General features: G+C 47.5%; 1 protein-coding gene across 4 annotated transcripts in view; it reads left to right on the forward strand.

Annotated features, from left to right (window-relative positions):
* Positions 1–22490, forward strand: part of sema5ba (sema domain, seven thrombospondin repeats (type 1 and type 1-like), transmembrane domain (TM) and short cytoplasmic domain, (semaphorin) 5Ba) — a 423201-nt gene that overhangs the window by 372872 nt on the left and 27839 nt on the right. For all 4 annotated transcript variants that reach the window (XM_085986838.1, XM_085986837.1, XM_085986839.1 and 1 more), the window contains 3 exons: positions 11540–11765; positions 13117–13335; positions 15197–15367. In XM_085986838.1, coding sequence (XP_085842964.1) covers positions 11540–11765; positions 13117–13335; positions 15197–15367 — 616 coding nt within the window. The remainder of the gene's footprint in view (positions 1–11539; positions 11766–13116; positions 13336–15196; positions 15368–22490) is intronic.

The following is a 22490-nucleotide window of genomic DNA, read 5'->3' on the forward strand; positions in this document are numbered from 1 at the left end:
ATTTAATAAATTGGCCTCAACTGCCTTTTGTGGTAGAGAATTCCACAGGTTCACCACTCTCTGGGTGAAGAAATTCCTCCTCATCTCAGTCCTAAATGACTTACCCCTTATCTTTAGACTGTGACCCCTGGTTCTGAACTCCCCTGCCATCAGGATCATCCTTCCTGCATCTAGTCTGTCTAGTCCTGTTAGAATTTTATAAGTTTCAATGAGATCCCCTCTCATTCTTCTAAACTCCAGCGAATATAAGCCCAATCGACCCAATCTCTCCTCATACGTCATTCCTGCCATCCCAGGTATCAGTCTGGTGAATCTTCGCTGCACTCCCTCCATGGCAAGAACATCCCTCCTCAGATAAGGCGACCAAAACTGCACACAATATTCAAGGTGTGGTCTCACCAAGGCCCTGTACAACTGGAGCAAGACATCCTTGTTCTTGTACTCAAACCCTCTCGCTACGAAGGCCAACATACCATTTGCCTTCTTAACCGCCTGCTGCACCTGCATGCTTACCTTCAGCGACTGGTGCACAAGGACACCCAGGTCTCGTTGCACTTCCCCTTTTCCCAATCTATTGCCGTTCAGATAATAATCTGCCTTCCTGTTTTTGCCACCAAAGTGGATAACCTCGCATTTATCCACATTATATTGCATCTGCCATGCATCTGCCCAATCACCCAACCAGTCCAAATCATACTGGAGTTTCTCGGCATCCTCCTCACCGCACACACGCCCACCCAGCTTTGTGTCGTCTGCAAACTTGGAGATATTACATCTAGTTCCCTCGTCTAGATCATATATATATATATTGTGAATAGCTGGGGTCCTAGCACCAATCCCTGCGGTACCCCACTAGTCAAATTCAAATTCAAATCGCTTTATTGGCATGACAAGGTACATCTTATGTTGCCAAAGCATCGAAAAACATTCATGGTTGAACACATAAATATAGATCTATCCATACAGTGTATAAACAGATATATCCCTGAGTGTATAAATATACATTCATATAATTTGTATATACTCTTTTCTTATATTTAGTGGTTGTCCCTCTGTTTATGGCAAGCTGTAACATAGTGTGCCGCTAAGGTTACACAATTTCTTTGTTCCCCTAGTAGGTATGGGAGTTTTTGGTCGTCATTCAAATTTCTGAATTCCGGGCATACTTTTGTGAATTTTGGGTAGAAATTCTCCCTTATGCCCTGATATTTTCTACAAGCTGTGAGGAAGTGCATCTCTGTCTCCACCACTCCCTGACTGCAGTGAGAGCATATCCTGTCCTCTCTTGGTAGCCGGGTCTGCCTGTGTCTACCTTTTTCGATCGCCAGGCTATGTTCACTAAGTCTGTACATTGACAAGGTTTTTCTCAGTTTGCTATCCTTTACCATGGTCAGGTAATCAGCCATGTTGTATTGTCTGTTTAGGGCTGTTGTATCCGTGTGTTAATGGAGACACGGAATGCAGGAGTTGGTTTAACAGGTGTTTACTGAACAAAGTCTGGAGGTGAACTAAAAGATACAAGACGCTATACAGGCTTATATACCCGAGTGGTCACTACCGGTATTACAGTACACAGGGGCTCTTAAAGGTACATACACTACAATTCCTCCCCTTTTAGATAATTAGCACATAACATTTTAAGTAATCATTAATTAACATGTTTACAAGAACAATAATCTACACATTTGCTGCAGTTAATCAATTATAAGTCAGTCTCTCTGGAGGCTTCCTGACTCGGTCTGGATAACGCCTCGGTGATGTAGTAGTTTTCGGTGGTGTAGTAGGTTCTTTTGGCAAGGTCGATTCGGCTTGAATGCCAGTGTCGGGTTCATCTGGTTCCAGTATCACCGGATCGGAGGTAGATACTATGGGTATCTCTGCTTCATCATTAGGCGTATAGAGTTGTGGTGTAGGTTGTCCCTTTTCGGATGACTCTATGATCTGGTCAGCATGGCGCCTTATTATGCTTTCACCAATGTCCACGGTATACATCAGCGGTCCTAGTCGTGTGCAAATAGTTCCAGGCTTCCATTTCTCGGTACGGTAGTCCCGGGCCAAAACTTGTTGACCTATCTGGAAGGTTCTAGTTAGCCTTTCATTCATGCCTTGAAATTGCCGGTTCTCTACGTCCCTCCTGATGTTTGGCTTGATCAAATCCAGCCGGGATCTTAGTCTTCTATTGAAAAACATCATGGCGGGAGTTTGGTTTGTAACCACATGTGTTGCATTCCTGTACGCAAACAAGAAGTTATCTACCTTATGTTGTAGATTTATGTCTTCATTACCCATGGCCTTTATGGCCTTCTTGAAGGTCTGGACAAACCTTTCAGCTAATCCATTGGTGGCGGGATGGTATGGGGCGGACGTGTAGTGCTTAACCCCATTGTTTTTTAAGAACTTCCTGAATTCTTCGGACACAAATTGCGGTCCATTATCAGAACAGATCTGTTCAGGCAGCCCATTCCTGGCAAATATGGTCCTTAATACTGTGATGGTTTTTTCCGTGGTGGTGGAGGACATCTTTATTACCTTCGGCCACTTGGAGTGTGCATCAACCGCGATTAAGAACATTGAGTCCATAAATGGACCAGCAAAGTCGATATGTACCCTTTGCCATGGAGATGAGGGCCACTCCCATGGATGTAGAGGGGCTTGTGGTGGGGCGTTTTGGACCTTCTGGCATCCTAGACAGCTCTTGGTCATTTCTTCGATGTCTCCATCGATACCTGGCCACCACACAAACGCTCTGGCTAGGTTCTTCATTTTCACTCCACCCAGATGCCCCTCGTGAAGCTCCTTTAGCACTTTATCCTGGAGTTTGGGTGGAATCACCACTCTGGATCCACACATCAAGGTTCCTCGGCACACTGACAGCTGTTCTCTTCTTTGATAGAATGCTGGCAACAGTGGTTCGCCATGTGCTGGCCATCCCTTCACCGTTAAATCGTAGACTCGTGAGAGAGTCGGGTCATTTCTCGTTTCCTTTTCAATGGTAGAATTTGTTACTGGTAGACATTCCACTATGGTTGAGTGGAACATCTCCACTGGGTCCACTGTAGGTGCCTCTTCTACCGTTGGCAACGGTAGGCGCAATAAACCGTCAGCATTCCCATGCTGTTTTGATCCTTTGTATTCTATGTCATATTGGTGTGCCCCTAGGAAAAGGGACCACCTCTGTAGCCTTTGCGCTGTCATAATGGGAACGCCCTTTTTAGGGTTGAATATGCAGACGAGGGGTTGATGGTCAGTCAACAAGGTAATTTTTTGTCCGTGTAGGTAATGGTTGAATTTCTTCACTCCCCACACCAGGCTGAGTGCTTCCCTGTCGATCTGGGCATAGTTACGCTCAGCTGAGTTCAATGAGCGTGACGCAAAAGCTATCGGCCGCTCCGAGCCATCAGGGAATCTATGCGATAATACCGCTCCTACGCCGTAAGGGGATGCATCGCACGCCAGTCTGATTGGCAGTGATGGGTTGTAATGAGCCAACACTTCCTTGGACGTGATCAAGCCTTTGCATTTATGGAAGGCACGTTTACAGTCTTCGCTCCATTTCCAAATTACTCCCGTTTGTAGCAGTGCGTTAAGAGGGTGCAGAACAGTTGACAAGTTCGGTAAAAATTTATGATAGTAATTTATCAATCCCAGGAACGACCTTAATTGTGAGACATTTTCAGGTGCTGGGGCTTTTATGACCGCTTCAATTTTTTCAGGTGACTCTTCTTTGTTAATTATATGGCCACAATATGATATTTGTTTCTGGAAAAATTCGCACTTGGGGCGATTTGCTCATAGGCCCCGTTCTCTCAGCCTAGTGAGCACCTGCTCCAAATTGGCAAGGTGCTCGTTGTCGTTTTCTCCTGTCACAAGGATGTCGTCTAGGTAGCATTGAGTCCCCAGAATCCCTTGCAGGACTTGCTCCATAGCTCTTTGCCAGATAGCTGGAGCTGATGCTACTCTGAAAACCAGTCGATTGTACTGGTACAGGCCTTTGTGTGTGTTTATCGTGAGATACTTTTTAGAGGCCTCCTCAACCTCCATCTGTAGATATGCCTGTGCCAAGTCAATTTTGGTGAAACGTTTCCCTCCGGATAGTGAGGCGAAAATATCTTCTATCCTCCGAAGAGGATACTGTACCGTGTGAAGGACCGGGTTTACAGTCACCTTGAAGTCCCCACAGATGCGAATTTTTCTCTGTTCTTCAGATTTATCATTATTTAACGTTTTCTTCATGACTGGGACGATGGGTGTTGCCCACTCGCTCCAATCTACCTTGGATAACACGCCTGCTTTTTCCAAATTCTCCAGCTCTGCCTCGACTGCTGGCCGAATTGCGTATGGCACCGGCCTTGCCTTAAAAAACTTGGGAATTGCCGCATCTTCCACTTTTATTGAGGCGGTGACGCCTTTCAAGGTTCCTAGTTCCTGTTGAAACACTTCTTTGGCGTTAGCCAAGATGTCTTTTAATCGTTCAGGTATGATGTCATCATCATTTTTTTTCTTACTGGTCACCGTCAGTGCCTGAATGGAGTGCCAGTCTAAACGTATCTTCCTGATCCATTCACGTCCCAACAATGGTGGACCACCATCTTGCAGAACGTATAAGTACAACTTCTGTATTTCCTTGCCGTTGTATACAACAGGCACCCTTATTTTCCCTCTGGGGTATACTTTCTGCCCCGTATATGTCTTCAAGATAATGAATGTGTCTTTCAAAGGTATATGCGGAAATAGCCGCTCGTAATCCCGTCGACTTATGACGGTCAGAGCTGATCCTGTATCTAGCTCCATTTTAACTGGGGACCCCGCTATCGTGAGGGTAACCCAAATGGTCTGGTAATCTTCTTTGGCAATTACATTATGTAATTTGAGACAGCTTAGTCTCTTGTTTCCGGAGTCGCTATCGCTCTTCTGGTCTTCGGAGCTACTGTCCGTCATCATTTGTACCTTTCTGTACTTTTCCTTATTGATTTTTTTTCTGTCAGTGGATTTTTTGTTTCCAGATCGGCATACACGTGCAATGTGTCCCATCTTTCCGCATTGCCTGCATGCTTTGTCCTTGAACCAGCAGTCCCTCTGGTCATGGGTGGATCTGCCGCAGCGATAACATCTCTCAACCCCGTGTCATTTCATGGGTGCCGAAGTCCTGTGGCTTTTGCTGTATCTCTGCAGCTCCTGTTGCTGCTGCTTCGTATGATACAGCCACACTGAAAGCCTTGTCCAGTGTCAAATCTTTCTCAGAAAGTAGCCTTTTCTGTGTTCCTTCACTTAGGAGACCGCAGACGAATTTGTCTCGTAGAGAATCTGCCAGTCCTGCCCCGAATTGGCAGTGCTTTGACAGCTTTCTTAATTCGGTGAGGTAATCCGTGTTACTTTCATTCTTGTGCTGATTCCTCCTGAAGAATTTGAATCGTTCCGCTATCAGCAGCGGTGTTGGGTTTAAGTGCTCCTGTAGGGTATCAACAATCTCCTTAAAATTCTTGTCCATCGGTTTGGCTGGAGTGATTAAGTTTCGTAACAGCCCGTATGTCCTTGCGCCCATCAGATTTAGAAGTACCGATGCCTTTTTATCATCCTCTACTTCATTCGCTGTGCAATATACCTCCACTCTTTCCACATATGTGGTCCAATCCTCTATATCACTATCGAAAGCAGTAATATTGCTAGTCTTATGCATCCTGAAAATCAAAAATGGCGCCTCCCGCGCTTTCCTTTCTTCCCTGCCGAGAAAAAATGGCGTCTCCCGCGCTTTCCCGCCGCTGCCGCTGCTGACAATGTTGTTCTCCGCGGTTTTTATTTACACAGATATTTTTAATAGTTGGAGACTCGTTCCCGCCGGACTCTCTGGGACTTTTCCCTCCCTCTGCTTGGTCCGAACGCCGACCTGCTTTGCAGCGCCGGCCATCTCCCGAGTGCTCCACCCTCCGTCTCTGTTTGCCTCCGCCTTCCGACTCGCTGCTCGGCCCCGCTGCAGAGCCACCCGATCGAGCCCCAGCCCGCCGCCCAGGAAGGATTAGTGCAGTACCTGCCACCAGCCCGGCTAGCTGGTGAAACCACAGTTTGTTTTTTTTTCGTTTTTTTTTCTTCGACCTTCGTCTGAGGAATCGATCTCCTTGAGGTGCTGCCGAATTGCAGGTAAGTCCGTTTCCAATTCGTCGCCACTGTTGTATCCGTGTGTTAATGGAGACATGGAATGCAGGAGTTGGTTTAACAGGTGTTTACTGAACAAAGTCTGGAGGTGAACTAAAAGATACAAGACGCTATACAGGCTTATATACCCGAGTGGTCACTACCGGTATTACAGTACACAGGGGCTCTTAAAGGTACATACTCTACAAGGGCCAAGTAGCAATTGAGTTTGTTTTGGGTTTTTGTTGTTTCTGCCCAATATGACAGATATTTTTCCTTTTGCTTAGTGACGATTGTGTTGGGTCGAATTCTTTGTGTTACGCTGTCACTGTCCTGGGGCTGGTTATTGTTAGTGGTGTTAGTAGTTACTTCACTGAGTCCCAGGACTAGTTGACTGAGGGTATTCTTCTTTATGGTCCTCTCTTGGCATTTCAGGGCTTCGTAATGATAGCAGTGGGGGTTGCTCATTTTTAGGTGTGTCCAAAATTTGGTGGCTCTTTTTTGGATAGTGATTATTAATGGATATTGGCCTAGTTCTGCCCTGCATGCATTGTTTACGGTTTTCCTTTGAGTCCGGAGGATACTTTTACAGAATTCTGCATGTAGGATCTCAATTGGGTGTTTGTCCCATTTTGCAAATTCTTGTTGTGTTAGCGGTCCCCACACCTCACTGCCATAGAGTGCAATTGGTTCAATTACTGATTTAAAAATTTTGAGCCAAATGCTAATTGGGATTTCTATTTGGATTGATTTTTTAATGGCATAGAAAGCCCTTCTTGCTTTCTCTTTCAGTTCATTCACAGCCAGATGAAAATTTCCCGTAGAACTGATTTTTAAGCCCAAGTATGTGTAGTTAGTGGTTTGTTCAATTTTGGTTGTTCCTAGTGTGAAATTTCCTAGTCACTGCCTGCCACTCGGAAAAAGACCCGTTTATTCCAACTCTTTGCTTTCTGTCTGCCAACCAGTTCTCTATCCAAGTCAGTACCTTACCCCCAATCCCATGTGCTTTAACTTTACACGCTAATGTAAATTTCCTGTGTAGACACTTTGTGAGATTGTTTGACGAGAAGTTCCGATGAAAGGAGGGTGCAAAGGAGTATTGCTAGAACGATACCAGGGATGAGGGACTTTGGTTATGTGGAGAAACCAGAGAAACTGAAATTGTTCTCCTTAGAGCAGTGAAGGTTAAGGGGAGATTTAATAGAGGTGTTCAAAATCATGAGGGGTTTTGATAGAGTAAATAGGGAGAAACTGTTTCCACTGGCAGAAGGCTCAGTAGCCAGAGGACACAGATTTACGGTAATTGGCCAAAGAGCCAGAGGGTAGAAATATTTTTACGCAGCGAGTTGTTGTGATCTGGAACGCGCTGCCTGAAAGGACGGTGGAAGCAGATTCAATAGTAACTTTCAAAAGGGAATTGGATAAATACTAGAAAAGAAAAGATTTGCTATGGGGAAAGATTGGGTGAGAGTGGAACTAATTGGATAGGTTTTTCAACGAGCCAGCACAGGAACGATGGGCCGAATGGCCTCCTTCTGTGCTGTATTAATCTATGAAGAATTTCTACCTGAAACGTTAACCGGTCTTTTCTCATTCTGAGGCCGACAGACACGTTGTGTATTTCCAGAATTTTCTATTATTATTTCAGATTTGCAGGATTTGTACTTTTTTAAAGGAATTCTGCCGAATATATTAAGGCCGGCGCGCTCCGTGTATTCAGGGTTTAAATGACCGTCATGCCGTTTGCTGCGTTGCGCTCAGGGCTCCCTTCTTATCCAACAGTTCAAGCATTAAAATCGTGCTTCTTCAATTTTACGTAGAAGGACTGTCATTTATTTTGTGCATGTGTGTAATTATTTTAATGTTTCTTTCCGCTGTTGTGCAGCCCTCACTCTTATCATGGATTACAGACTGACAGCAGATCCGAACGGTCCTGGAAATTGTGCAAGGTTTCAGTCTCCTTCTTTCCCCCCCACACCACCCCCCCGCCCAAGCCTGGCTGAGTCCCCATACCCCTCTAAAGTGTGAGGCCTGGTAGTTGCTCATGGGAGAGGCTAGCTGGATCCAACAATTTGCATCGGTGCCTCTCTAGCTGCACAATTACAGTCATTTCTACAGAACCCCGGGAAAAGATGGCGATGGCACCTGACCTTTGACCTGCAAGTGGCATATTGTCCATAGCAGCCAGAATAAAATATAGAGGGGGGGTGTTAGTGGAGCGAGACTTGCTGGGCAACTCCAAAGAAAAGGCGTGGCGGAGGGGGAACTACCAGTATTACAGATAAGAACAGAAAATGCTGGAAACACTCAGCAGGTCAGGCAGCAACTGTGGAGAGAGAGAAACAGAGTTAACGTTTCCAATCAGTGACTGTTTAACTTCTTCCAGTTCGGACGAAGGGCCATCAACCTGAAACGTTGACTTTGTTTCTCTCTCCACAGATGCTGCCTGACCTGCTGAGTGTTTCCAGCAGTTTTGCTGTTTTTATTTCAGATCGCCAGCATTAGCAGCATTTTTGCTTTTTGCACCACTATTACAAAGCTGCTTTTGATTTTCTAGGGCGACAGAGATGCTAATTAAACTGCAGACGTCCCACTGATATCCAACTTGAAGTGTTTGTGAATAGGCAGCCTCCTAGCATGCAGCGAAAGAAAGAAAGAACTTGCATTTATATAATGCCTTTCACGACCTCAAAGCACTTTACAGCCAATCAAGTACTTTTTGAAGTGTTGTCACTGTTGTAATGTAGGAAACGCGACAGCCAATTTGCGCACAGCAAGCTCCCACAAACAGCAATGTTATAATGTGCAGATAACCTGCTTTAGTGATGTTGATTGAGGGATAAATATTGACCAGGACACCGGGGATAACTCCGAAATAGTGCCAAGGGATCTGTTAAGCCCACCTGAGAGGGCAGCCTTGGTTTAACGTCTCATCTGAAAGACGGCACCTCCGACAGTGCGGCACTCCCTCAGCACTGCACTGCTCTGGAGTGTCAGCCTCGATTTTGTGTGTCTGGAGTGTGGGGCTTGTAGCCACAACCTTCTGACTCCGAAGCGAGAGTGCTACCCACTGAGCCACAACTGACACCATGATAACCATCTTTCTCAGGGCTGACTGACGCTCGTTGGGTGACATTAGCTGCTGTTCACAGTGATGTTATTGTGTGTTGAATTCGGAATTTTGTGCCTTCCTTGAGTTGGATTCAAGTCGGTGTAAATGCCGGGACTGTGGCTCGAGGACACTGGAATTCCGAACGGAAACCAAGCCAGTATAAAAAGCCGCTCTCCTGATCCAGGAGTTATCCAGTTCTTCCCTCCCTACCAGGAGGGAGGTGTCGACATTTAGCCGCTGGCTGTGAACGAATTATTTTACTTCAAATCCAGTAGGGAATTCAGGATAAAAGAGAAGGCTGAGGGGTGACCTGACAGATGTCTCTAAGATTATGAAAGGGTTTGTTAGGGTAGACGTGGAGGTGTTTCCAGGGAGACCAGAACTAGGGGCCATCAATATAAGAGAGTTACTAATAAATCCAATAGGGAATTCAGGAGAAACTTCTTTACCCAGAGCGTGGAACGCGCTACCACAGGAAGTGGTTGAGGCGAATAGCTTAGATACATTTAAGGGGAATAACGACAGAAAATGCTGGAAATACTCAGCAGGCCAGGCAGCATCCGTGGAGAGAGAAACCGAGTTAACAGGATGCTGCCTGGCCTGCTGAGTGTTTCCAGCATTTTCTGTTGTTATTTCAGATTTCCAGCATCCGCAGTATTTTGCTATTATACATTTAAGGGGAAGCTGGATAAACACATGAGGGAGAAAGGAATAGAAGGATATGCTGATGGAGTGAGATGAAGAGGGGCGGGGAGGAGGCTGGTGTGGAGCATAAACACCGGCACTGACCAGTTGGGCCGAATGGCCTGTTTCTGAGCTGTAAATTCTTTATAATATGTTTGGACAGTAAGGAGATTGGAAGGAAGTTCTGAGCTAACTCTCCATTTATCCCAATACACTGTTCCAGCTTGTTCAGATGTGAGAATTTGCAGGACGCCATCCTTTTCAGCTGCAAGTTGATAGAAAAACACTTATCTTGGCTGTTTTCGAAAGCCGCGCCGGTGGGGGGTGGGAGATTAGCTGCTCGGGGACGGGGGGGAAGTGATGTACGAAGCTGTGGGTTCGGGTCAGCTCAGTGTCAGCTCTACTGGCTCCTCCGCCAGGGCCCATGTAACACATCTGTTCGGTATTCCCCTTAATTATGTTGTTATTTTTTCATAAAATATAACCCGTGTCGAATGACTGGGTCTCCGAGCAGGATGTGATGTTTCTAATCTGCTTTATGAGGGTCTCCAAATACCGCACTGACTGTAATCGAAAGCACATTTCGCACCTCCTAATCAAATTTACCTTTTTATCCGTTTCATATGCCCCGTAACGCTAGCTTTCTGAGGGCTGAGGGGCAATTATTTATTTTTCCTTGATAGGAAAGTTTAAAAAAAAGATTACAAGGAGCGTTCTTTCATGGCTACAAGATTATGCTTAAATCCTCCATGTTTTGGAATGAGCTAGAATAGCAGAAACTTGAATGCACGCTGTGCGCACAAAGGGCAGTGGGAATCGGGAACACTGTATCCTGAAAGAGGCTGTGGATGCTGGGGAATAACTGGAGCTCGCAAGACTGAGATTGATGGATTTTCTGTTAGGTAAGGGTGCGGTAGCATAGTGGTTTCATGTACGGTAGCGTAGTGGTCATGTCACTGGACCAGTAATCCAGAGGCCTGGACTTAATGATCCTGGATGACAAGAGTTCAAAACCCACCACGGCGGCTGTGGAATTTAAAATCAGTTAATTCCATAGCTTAGAAGAATGAGAGGGGATCTCATTGAAACATATAAAATTCTAACAGGACTAGACAGACTAGATGCAGGAAGGATGTTCCCGATGGCCGGGGAGTCCAGAACCAGGGGTCACAGTCTAAGGATAAGGGGTAAGCCATTTAGGACAGGGATGAGGAGGAATTTCTTCACCCAGAGAGTGGTGAACCTGTGGAATTCTCTACCACAGAAGGCAGTAGAGGCCAATTCATTAAATATATTCAAGAAGGAGTTGGATATATTTCTTAAGGCTAAAGGGATCAAGGGATATGGGGAGAAAGCAGGGACAGGGTACTGAATTTGGATGATCAGCCAGGATCTCATTAAATGGCGGAGCAGGCTCGAGGGGCCGAATGGCCTACTCCTGCTCCTATCTTCTATGTTCTATGATGGTTTGTGGCATCAGAGATCAAACTGCATTTACTGCTATTCATATCACAGAGCTGGCATCATTTTGAAAGGGGTAGGGTTTGCGGTAAAGGCGTCCTTGTTGATTTACCAGTGCCTCATTATCCTGCATTTCTCTCTCTCTCTCTGCAGGAGCACAGGGCCTGTAACGTGGACTCGTGCCCCGAGGTACGCAGGAACACACCGTGGACACCCTGGATGCCGGTCAACATCAGTCAGAACGGAGCCCGTCACGAGCAGCGGTTCCGCTACACTTGCCGGGCACCACTGGCCGACCCGCACGATCTACAGCTTGGAAGGAAAAGGGTGGACAGCCGCTTCTGCCCAGCAGATGGCTCCTCGGCCTGCACCACTGACCGTAAGTCAACGTGGGGGGTGGGGTGGGGGGGCGCTGCCCCGACATTATCTATGGAGCCAATGCGGGTAAATGGAGTCGGGATACAGATCACCCATGATCTCATTGAATGGTGGAACAGGCTCGAGGGGCTGAATGGCCTGCTCCTGCTCCTATGTCCCTATGGCATTTATTGTCCATCCCTAATTGCCCTTGAGAAGGTGGTAGTGAGTTGCCTTCTTGAACCGCTGCAGCCCGTGTGATGAAGGTACTCCTACAGCGCTGTTAGGGAGGGCGTTCCAGGATTTTGACCCAGCGACAATGAAGGATCGGCAATACACTTCCAAGTCAGGATGGTGTGTGACTTGGAGGGGTACTTGGAGGTGGTGGTGTTCCCATGCGCCTGCTGCCCTTGTCCTTCTAGGTGGAAGAGGTCGCGGGTTTGGGAGGTGTTGCCGAAGAAGCCTTGGCGAGTTGCTGCAGTGCATCTTGTAGATGGTACACACTGCAGCCACGATGGTGGAGGGAGTGAATGCTTAATGTGGTGGTTGGAGTGCCAGTGAAGCGGACAACTTTGTTCAGGATGGTGTCGAGCTCCTTCAGTGTTGATGCAGAAGACCTTTTTAGTTTAGAAGCATGCAGAGCAGGGAGATACCAGGCTTGATTCTTACTGAGGCAACTGATCTCCTGGATAACACTTTAGGTGGGGGAGGGGGGTAGTACAATTGACCTCAATGTACCTGGTTTATGGAGGGGGGGGAAGTCAGCTGGAGTCCCACTCTGGATTGTTATCCAATGTGTGTGGAGATATCAGGGTTCAGCCCCCACAGGAGGAGGTGAGGGTGGAGCTGTTCACTGGCCTGAGACAGAAATTTGGCGGGGGGGCGGAGTGGGGTGGGGGAGGGGACTTACACTCGGCTCCAGGGATGAGCGTATGGAGGCGGTGCTCATGAATTCCCTCTCCTGAGCATTTCCAATATTGCCTGGGCCTTTAGGAGGAAATGGGCCCCCTGAGTGAACTGCACCACGGTGAGAGGACATTTCAAGAGGGGGCGATTTTCAACTGATTCCCCGCCCCAATCATGGGGAGTCTGGCAGCTGAAAATGGCTAGCGGACAGCGGATGCCCAAGCGGCAGCCTGTGATTGGGTGGTCAGCACTGCCGCCCGAAACAGGCGGGAGGCTGCTTGCGTATGCGACCCAGGGGTCCCGCTCCAGGTTTGCAGGATCCCATTCCCATTGTTCAAGCGCAAATGGGCGGAGAGCGCGCCTGAGGAACGCTGGGTGAGGAGTCGGTGACGCAGCAAATGTTTTTGCTCTATAGTGTGGGAGGTGTGCTCCTGTTTTGAGCTCTTTTTCTCTCTCTCACCGCACAGCTCTTGTCGACGACCTTTTGAAGTTCGGCCGTCAGTCTCTCCGTAGGGTCAATGGCGGCTGGTCTCCCTGGCTGCCGTGGTCGCCCTGTTCACGAGAGTGTGAGGTGGGCTTTCGGAGCAGGAAGCGGAGCTGCACCAACCCTGAGCCCAAGAACGGAGGGCTTACCTGCGCCGGAGCTGCCATTGAGTACGAGGAATGCAACCAGCTACTTTGCCCAGGTAACGTAACCGATTTGCAGTCGGGAGTACAAATTTCAAAATTTGCGGTCGACATCAAATGGAAGGGGTGCGGTTAATGTTGAGGAAGAATGCGGCAAAATACAGCAAGACGTTAATAAACTTGCAAAACGGGCGTATAATTGGCAAATGAATTTCAATCTAGATAATGTGAGGTGGTGCATTTTGGTGGGAAGAATAAGGAGGCCACGTACTGCTTGGAAAATCAGAGTTTAAATAGGGTATAGGAGCAGCGGGATCTAGGGGTACAGATACACAAATCACTAAAAGTAATCACACATATTAATAAGGCCATAAAAAAAGCAATCCAAGCACTGGGGTTCATTTCTAGAGGGATAGAATTGAAAAGCAGAGAAGTGATGTTAAACTTGTATCGAACGGTGGTTAGACCACACTTGGAGTACTGCGCACATTTCTGGTCTCCGTATTGTAAAAGGGATAGAGAGATACCGGAGAAGATGCAAAAAGGATTTACAAGAATGATACCAGAACTGAGAGGGTTCAACTATCAGGAAAGATTGAACAGAGAAAGGCTCTTTTCTCTAGAAAGGAGAAGGCTGAGGGGTGACCTGGTCGAGGTCTTTAAGATTATGAAAGGGTTCGATAGGGTAGACGTAGAGGAGATGTTTCCACTTGTGGGGGAGACCAAAACTAGGGCCCATAAATTTAAGATAGTCACTAATAAATCCCAAGGGAACTCAGGATAAACTTCTTTACCCAGAGAGTGGTGCGAATGTGGAACTCGCTACCACAGGGAGTGGTTGAGGCAAATAGTATAGATGTGTTTAAGGGGAAGCTAGATAAACACATCAGGGAGAAAGAAATAGAAGGGCGTAGTTGGCAAGGCCAGCATTCATTGCCCATCCCGTGTTGCCCTTGAGAAGGTGGTGGTGAGCCGCCATCTTGAACCGCTGCAGTCCGTGTGGTGGAGGTACTTCCACACAGTGCTGTTGGGGAGGGAGTTCCAGGATTTTGACCCCAAAACTCAGATACAAATGAGATGTTTCGGCTCTTTGGGTCACATTAAACTGAGGCGGTCTCCCTCTTGCAGTGGAAGTAAATTTTTTTTTAAAATCCAGTGGCACTCGTTGAAGAAGAGCAGGTGTCTCTCGGTGCCTTGGCCAACGTTCCTCCCTCAAGCAACACTTTACTATCTATGGCGTCTCACTGTACGCAGATTGGCTACTGCATTTGTTTTACTTAGCAACCATGACTGTAACTCAAAAGTAACCTATTGGCTGTGAGGGGCTTCAAGATGTCTTGAGGTTGTGATAAAATGTGGCGTAGATGCAAGAACTTCTTCCTTACTTTCTTTGTTTTCTTCCATACCGCTCCTCTCCTCAGAGCATTGACGAGTTATCAAGATACAATTCCAGCGGCTGCCCCTCATACTTTGCCCCAGAGGTCATTATTCATCTGCGAGCTTTGGCTATGAGTGTTTGGCTACTCAGCCATGGGCGTGGCGGGGTGGGGGGAGGCGGGGGGAACTCCCATTTAAGCCCAAGCCCATTTGTGTTTCAGCTCAGTGGGTAGCACCATGGCCTCTGAGTCAGACGGTTGTGGGGTTCAAGTCCCCAACTCCAGAGACTTGAGCACAAAAATCTAGGCTGACGCTCCAGGGGAGCGCTGCACTGTCGGAGGCGCCGCCTTTCGGATGAGATGTTAAACCATGGGCTCTCTCAGGTGGATGTACTGGTACTGGGAGCATCAGCCTGGATTATGTGCCCAAGTCCCCGGAGTGGGACTTGAACCCACAACCTTCTGACTCAGAGGCGAGAGCGCGATGGGGTTTGAATACCTTGACTAATTTTAACCCCGTTCTTTCACACGACTGTGTTTTCAGTTAAGGGAGCTTGGTCCTGCTGGTCTCCTTGGTCCCTGTGCTCAGCGACTTGTGGAAGTGGACACTACCAGCGTACACGTACCTGCACCAACCCAGTGCCGGCTAACAGTGGGGACATCTGCATCGGGCTGCACACGGAGGAAGCTCTCTGCAACACTCAGGCCTGTGAAGGTAGGCTGTTTATTCTGCCTCACTCCGACGGGAGATTTTTAAGACATTTTGCATTGAGAGGCTTAATTCTATTCCCTGCTCAGAGAAGAAAGAATGTTAGAGCATTACTTCAGTTGATTTAAAAGATTGCATCTTCTTTGGGGGGGGGGGGGGGGGGGGAGTACAGGGCAGCACTTGGACCATGAACATTTTTGAAATATCATTCTGGGGATATGGACATGGCTAACAAGGCCGGCATTTCTTGCCCAACATTAGTTGCCCTTGAGAAGGTGGTGATGGGTTTTCTTCTTGAACCGCTGCAGTCATAGGAACAGGAGTAGGCCATTCAGCCCCTCGAGCCTGTTCCGCCATTCAATGAGATCATGGCTGATCTGTGACCTAACTCCATATACCCACCTTTGGCCCATATCCCTTAATACCTTTAGTTAACAGAAAGCTATCAATCTCCGATTTAAAATTAACAATTGATCCAGCATCAACTGCCATTTGCGGAAGGGTAGTTCCAGACTTCTACCACCCTTTGTTTGTAGAAGTGTTTCCTAATTTCACTCCTGAAAGCCCTGGCTCTAATTTTTAGACTGTGCCCCCTAGTCCTAGAATCCCCAACCAGCGGAAATAGTTTCTTTCTATCTACCCTATCTGTTCTCCTTAATAGTCTGAAAACTTCGATCAGATCACCCCTTAACCTTCTAAATTCTAGTGAATACAACCCTAGTTTGTGTAATCTCTCCTCGTAACTTAAACCTTTGGAGTCCGGGTATCATTCTGGTAAACCTACGCTGCACTCACTCCAAGGCCAATATATCCTTCCTAAGGTGTGGTGCCCAGAACTGCTCACAGTGCTCCAGGTGTGGTCTAACCAGGGTTTTGAATAGCCGCAGCATTATTTCTACCCCGTGTGGTGAAGGTGCTCCCACGGCGCTGTTAGGTAGGGTTTTCCAGGATTTTTGACCCAGTTACTATGAATGAATGCCTGATGTATACACCACTCTGCACCAGGGCAGTTTCCCCTGGCTGGAGAGTCAAGAACCAAGGGGCATAGTCTCAGAATGAGAGATCAGCCATTTAGGACTGAGATGAGAAATTTCTTCCCTCAGAGGGTTGCGAATTTTTGGAATTCTCTACCCCAGAGGGCTGTCGTTGAGTATATTCAAGGCTGAGATTGATAGATTTGTGGACTCTAGGGGAATCAAGGGATATGGGGATGGGGCAGGTAAGTAGAGTTGAGGTCGAAGATCAGCCTTGATCTTACAAAATGCCAGAGGAGGTGCGAGGGGCCGTATGACCTACTCCTGCTCCTATTTCTTATGTTTTTAAGTCGGATTGGTGTGTGACTAGGAGGGCAGCTTGGAGGTGGTGGTGTTCCCATGCACCTGCTGCCCTTGTCCTTCTAAGTGGTAGAGGCCACGGGTTTGGGAGGTGCTGCCGAAGAAGCCTTGACGGGTTGCACACACACACAGTGGTCTTCTGGCCATGTATGGGAAGTGGGGGAGAGATCACAGCAACAGTAACTCCTACAGGTGGCCTCAGCACTTCACAAGATCACACGGCAGATTCGGCTAAGGAAGGCTCTTATTTTGACTGAACCAGTGCAGTGGCTTTGGGTTCCTCAATACAGGTAGACTATCCTTTATCCGAAAACCTCGGGACCAGCCGAGTTTCGGATAAAGGAGAATTTCAGATTTCGGAAGGTGGGTCGGCGGGGGTCCGCGGGGGGTCGGCGGGGGGTCGTGCGCACGACTTACGCTGACGTTCAGCGTAAGTCAGTCGGGGTCGGCGGGGGTCGGGGCCGGCGATTGGTTTCCTTTTAATCTAGCATTCTGACACACTGTGAGTATATGACTTGCCCGTGGTCCTGGAGATCTGGTTTAAATGTAAAATCTTTGTGGAAGGTGGATCCTATTAGTCTTGAGCTTTGGAGTGCACGTCATGCCTGATGTGAGAAATTGACTGTCCGAGAGGCCGTGGTGCATTCAAAACTGTACGCTGATCTTGCAAATTCTTGTCCTCATCACAAACAGTGTTAGAGATGAAAAGTGATTGGAGTAACCCAGGTGACTCAGTGAGTAAATACATTTCTGCAAAGGATCTGAGATTAGTGGGGTTGCATAATCCGCAAAATTCAAAATCAGAACACCAAGTCCTGCTGGCGGTTGGCGGGGTCGGCGGTTGTCGGGGCCGGCGGGGTCCGCGGGGGGGTCGGCGGTTGTCGGGGCTGGCGGGGTCGGCGGTTGTCGGGGCCGGCGGGGTCGGCGGTTGTCGGGGCCGGCGGGGTCCGCGGGGGGGTCGGCGGTTGTCGGGGCTGGCGGGGTCGGCGGTTGTCGGGGCCGGCGGGGTCCGCGGGGGGGTCGGCGGGGGGTCGTGCGCACGACTTACCCTTTATCCGAACTTCCGAAACCGGAACCCTCTAAAATCCGAAGGTTTTTTCGTTCAGCGTAAGTCGTACGCACGACTTACGCTGAACGAAAAAACCTTCGGTTTTTAGAGGGTTTCGGTTTTCGGAAGTCCGGATAAAGGGTAGTCTACCTGTACCACAAAAAACACCCAATTCCCAACAAGTGTCCCCATTCAAGTTGAGCGCCACCAAACTAACCAGTCCAAACAAACTAAATCTACACACATTAAGTTAAAATAATGACATTCTTCTCATTTTCAATAAAACACAGAAAGCTTGAAGGGAGCCTGTGGACACTGTGTTTGCGTTCCAGGGTCACCCAGGGTGCACGAAGCATTGGAAGAGGGAAAGGGCCTTTAAGCTCATCTTGGTTCACCCATAGGAAGGAACCTACAGTCCCATTTCACATTCTGATGGCTCTTGGTGCATCGTGACATCAGGTCCAACATTACCCCTCTTGCTAGTTTGAACTTATTTCCCCTTGTCACACTGGTGCGGTTTAATTTGAGGATAAAATTAAACACCTGGGGAAAAAAAATGAAACACCTAAGAGGAGTGTGATTCTCTGCGACCAGTCCCATGGTACAATGCTTTTCTGTTCTTCCTCCTCACAAACAAACCTGTTACTCCCTCTCCTTAACCGTCACACTGTGCACGTTCCAACAATAACTACTTGCATTTATATAAAAAGAAAATACTGCAGATGCTGGAAATCTGAAATAAAAACAGAAAATGCTGGAGATACTCAACAGGTCAGGCAGCATCTGTGGAGAGAGAAACAGAGTTAACGTTTCAGGTCGATGACCTTTCGTCAGAACTGGAAAAAAAGCAGGAAATGGAACAGATTTTTAAGCAAGTGCAGGGGCTGGGAAATGGGGGAGGGGAGGAAAGAACAAAAGGGAAGGTCTGTGATAGGGTGGAAGGCAGGAGAGGTCTCATTGAAACTTATAAAAATCTCATTGAAACTTAAAAAATTCTAACGGGACTAGACAGACTAAATGCAGGAAGGATGTTCCCGATGGCGGGGAGTCCAGAACCAGGGGTCACAGTCTAAGGATAAGGGGTAAGCCATTTAGGACAGAGATGAGGAGGAATTTCTTCACCCAGAGAGTGGTGAACCTGTGGAATTCTCTACCACAGAAGGCAGTTGAGGCCAATTCATTAAATATATTCAAGAAGGAGTTAGATAAATTTCTTGAGGCTAAAGGGATCAAGGGATATGGGGAGAAGGCGGGGACAGGGTACTGAGTTTGGATGATCAGCCATGATCGCATTGAATGGCGGAGCGGGCTTGAGGGGCCGAATGGCCTAATCCTGCTCCTATCTTCTATGTTTCTATGTAAGAGACATTAAGAGATATTCAAGGCAAGAGGAGATGGTAATGGGACAGGTTAAGAGACAAAGGATGGCTCTAGATGAAGTGTAAATTGCGCTGGCAGAATGAAAGACAGCTGCCCTGTGGGAGAGAAGAAAAAAAGACAGAGTGTGGATAAAAAATATATATATATATATAGGATAGGGGCCGAGGTTATGATCTGAAATTGTTGAACTCTATGTTGAGTCCAGAAGGCTGTAAAGTGCCTATACAGTGCATTTATATAGCGCCTTTAATGTAGGGAAACGTCCAAGGAACTTCACGGGAGTATTATAAAACAAAATTTGACGCCGAGCCACATAAGAAGATATTAGGACAGGTGAACAAAAGCTTGGTCAAAGAAGTAGGTTTTAAGGAGCCTCTTAAAAGAGGAGAGAGAGGTAGCGAGGCGGAGAGGTTTAGGGAGGGAATTCGAGCTTAGGGCCTAGGCAGCTGAAGGCACGGCCGCCAACAGCGGAGCGATTAAAATCAGGGATGCTCAAGTGGCCAGAATTAGAGGATCACTTACATGGTCATAAAACCATCTCTTGCAAAGGTTTTTGTTTGGTGAATTGTTGTGCTCATGAGGGATTGGAACACTTTGCAGGTTGCCCAGACTAGGCTTGTACTCCTGCGGCTATAGAAGATTAAGGAGTGATCTAATTGAGGTGTTTGAAGTGATTAAAGGATTTGATAACAACTAAAAAGACTAACATAATGTTGGTCTTTATCTCAAGGAGGCTGCAATACATAGCGGTGTAATACTGTACATAGTTATGTTACAGTTATATAAAGTTCTGGTTAGACCCCTGGAGTAACTGCATTCAGTCCTGGGCATCGCACCTCAGGAAGTATATACTGGCCTTGGAGGGGGTGCAGCGCAGATTCACCAGAATGATACCCGGGGACTAAGGTTTAAATGATGAGGACAGATTGCGTAGAATAGGCCTGTATTCCCTTGCGTATATAAGATTAAGGGGCGATCTAATTGAGGTGTTTAAGATGATCAAAGGAGTTGATAAGGTAGATAGAGAGAAACTATTTGGTTGGGTTAGTCCAGAACAAGGGGGCAGAACCTTAAAATTAGAGCCAGGCCGTTCAGTGATGTCAGAAAGCTCGCCTTCACACAAAGGGTGGTGGAAATCTGGAACTCTCTTCCCCCAAAAGCTGTTGAGGCTGAGGGTCAATTGAACATTTCAAAACTTGAGATTGACAGATACTTGTTAGGCAAGGGTATTAAGGGTTACGCAACAAAGTGGGTAAATGGAGTTAGGATACAGATCATCCATGATCTAATTAAATGGCGGAACAGGCTCGAGTGGCTGAATGGCCTACTCCTGTAATTGGTTATTATTGACGCGCAAAGTGAAATCCAGCAGGCTATCCAAACGTGGGGGGCATCACATGTGCATTCCCAGGTCTGGTCCCTGAATAGCAATCAGGAGCGGGAACCCTGGCCAATTTTTAACCCCTTCCATACTCGGAGCGCCGACACCAACTGCAGCAGTCCTCCTCCTGGCCTGTGATCCGCTAATCTGACAGACAAGGGTGGGAGGAGAGGAGAGGAGGGGGCAACACGAGTCCTTACTGGTTTGCATGGCACAGCTGCCCGCTGGATAAACTCACTGAGCAGTGACAGGGAGGGGAAGCACCAAAAGAGCAAACCTTTTAATCAAGGTTTCTCTCTCTTCCCGCTCCGCCTGCCAACATGCCACCAGTCCTGGCTTCTAAAATTACACAGAGTTATGTAGAGTCCACAGCAGAGTGGTCTACTCCTGTTTCTATGTTACTACTGTGTCAATACTGAGCTGTCCCAGGTCAGGTACAGGACTAGGTCGATGCAGACAACTGCCCTGCACCTGAATCCAAACCTCAGAAGGGCAACTTCTCTCGACGCCAGTGGTGATATTTCCCGTTTTCAACACCGGCCATCTTTGCTGACCTTTTGCCAATTGCTGTTCAGTTAGAAGCAGGCCCAACCCCAGCCTGGAACTGGAATTAGAAGACCCGAACTCACTGCGTACAGGGGCAAACAGCAAAGAGAGAAAAGCCTTTCACCCATCCATCTGGGCTGGATCAAAACCCAGGTCCTAGAGGTGTAGGAAGAGTTTGCTAATCCACTGTACCACCCAGCCCCTCATCTCTTGTCATTTAAACCCAAGGCTTGCATTGGCCATCTGGTATGGACGCTGTTTCTTCAGCCACTCGAGCCTGTTTCGCCATTTAATTAGATCATGGATGATCTGTATCCTAACTCCATTTACCCACTTTGGTTGCGTAACCCTTAATACCCTTGCCTAACAAGTATCTGTCAATCTTAAGTTTTGAAATGTTCAATTGACCCTCAGCCTCAACAGCTTTTGGGGGAAGAGAGTTCCCGATTTCCACCACCCTCTGTGTGAAGACGAGCTTTCTGACATCACTGAACGGCCTGGCTCTAATTTTAAGGTCATGCCCCCTTGTTCTGGACCTCTCTCTGGGAGGGACCCTCTCTCTTTAAGATCACCCCAACCGCCCACCCCCCCCCCCCCCCCGAGTCATAAGAACATAAGAAATAGGAGCAGGAGTAGGCCAATCGGCCCCTCGAGCCTGCTCCACCATTCAATAAGATCATGGCTGATCTGATCCTAACCCCAAATCTACTTTCACTCTCCATCCCACCCGAACCCATGTGATCTCCCGGGAGAGGCGAAAAACCAGATAAAAAACCCAATGGCCAATTTGGGAGAAAAAATCTGGGAAATTCCTCTCCAACCCATCTAGGCGATCGAAACTCTTCCAGGAGATCACTCTGTCCCTATATTTTCTACAGTACCTCCTCTCTGACGAAGAAGGCCCAGCAGCGCCTATATTTCCTAAGGAGGCTGAAGGGATGTAACCTGTCACCCCTGATCCTCTCTAACTTTTACCGCTGCACAATAGAGAGCATCCTGACAAACTGTATCACAGTATGGTATGGCAGCTGTAGCTACTATGACCGGAAAGCCCTGCAGCGGGTAGTCAAAACTGCCCAACGCATTACCGGCACCCGGCTACCGACCATAGAGCACATATACCAGAAACGCTGTCTACGGAGGTCACGGTCCATCATCAAAGACCCTACCCACCCCAGCCACAGTCTGTTCGCCCTCCTGCCATCTGGGAGACGCTACAGATGCATTCGCACCCGAACGACCAGATTTAGGAACAGCTTCTTTCCCAGGGCTGACATCCTACTGAACTCCACAAATAAACTCTAAAGCCTGCACATCTGCCAATGCACTTTATTATGGTTATGTTTATGTTAATGTATTACAAGCCAAATGAATGTTGAATGTTTAAATGTCTTAATCTAAATGTACACTCTCAGGAGCCGCAAGCCTACATTTCGTTGT

Source organism: Somniosus microcephalus, chromosome 4 (assembly GCF_052327205.1).
Source record: "Somniosus microcephalus isolate GS21.2 chromosome 4, FLI_Smic_1.0, whole genome shotgun sequence".
In the NCBI taxonomy this organism is placed as follows: Eukaryota; Metazoa; Chordata; class Chondrichthyes; order Squaliformes; family Somniosidae; genus Somniosus; species Somniosus microcephalus.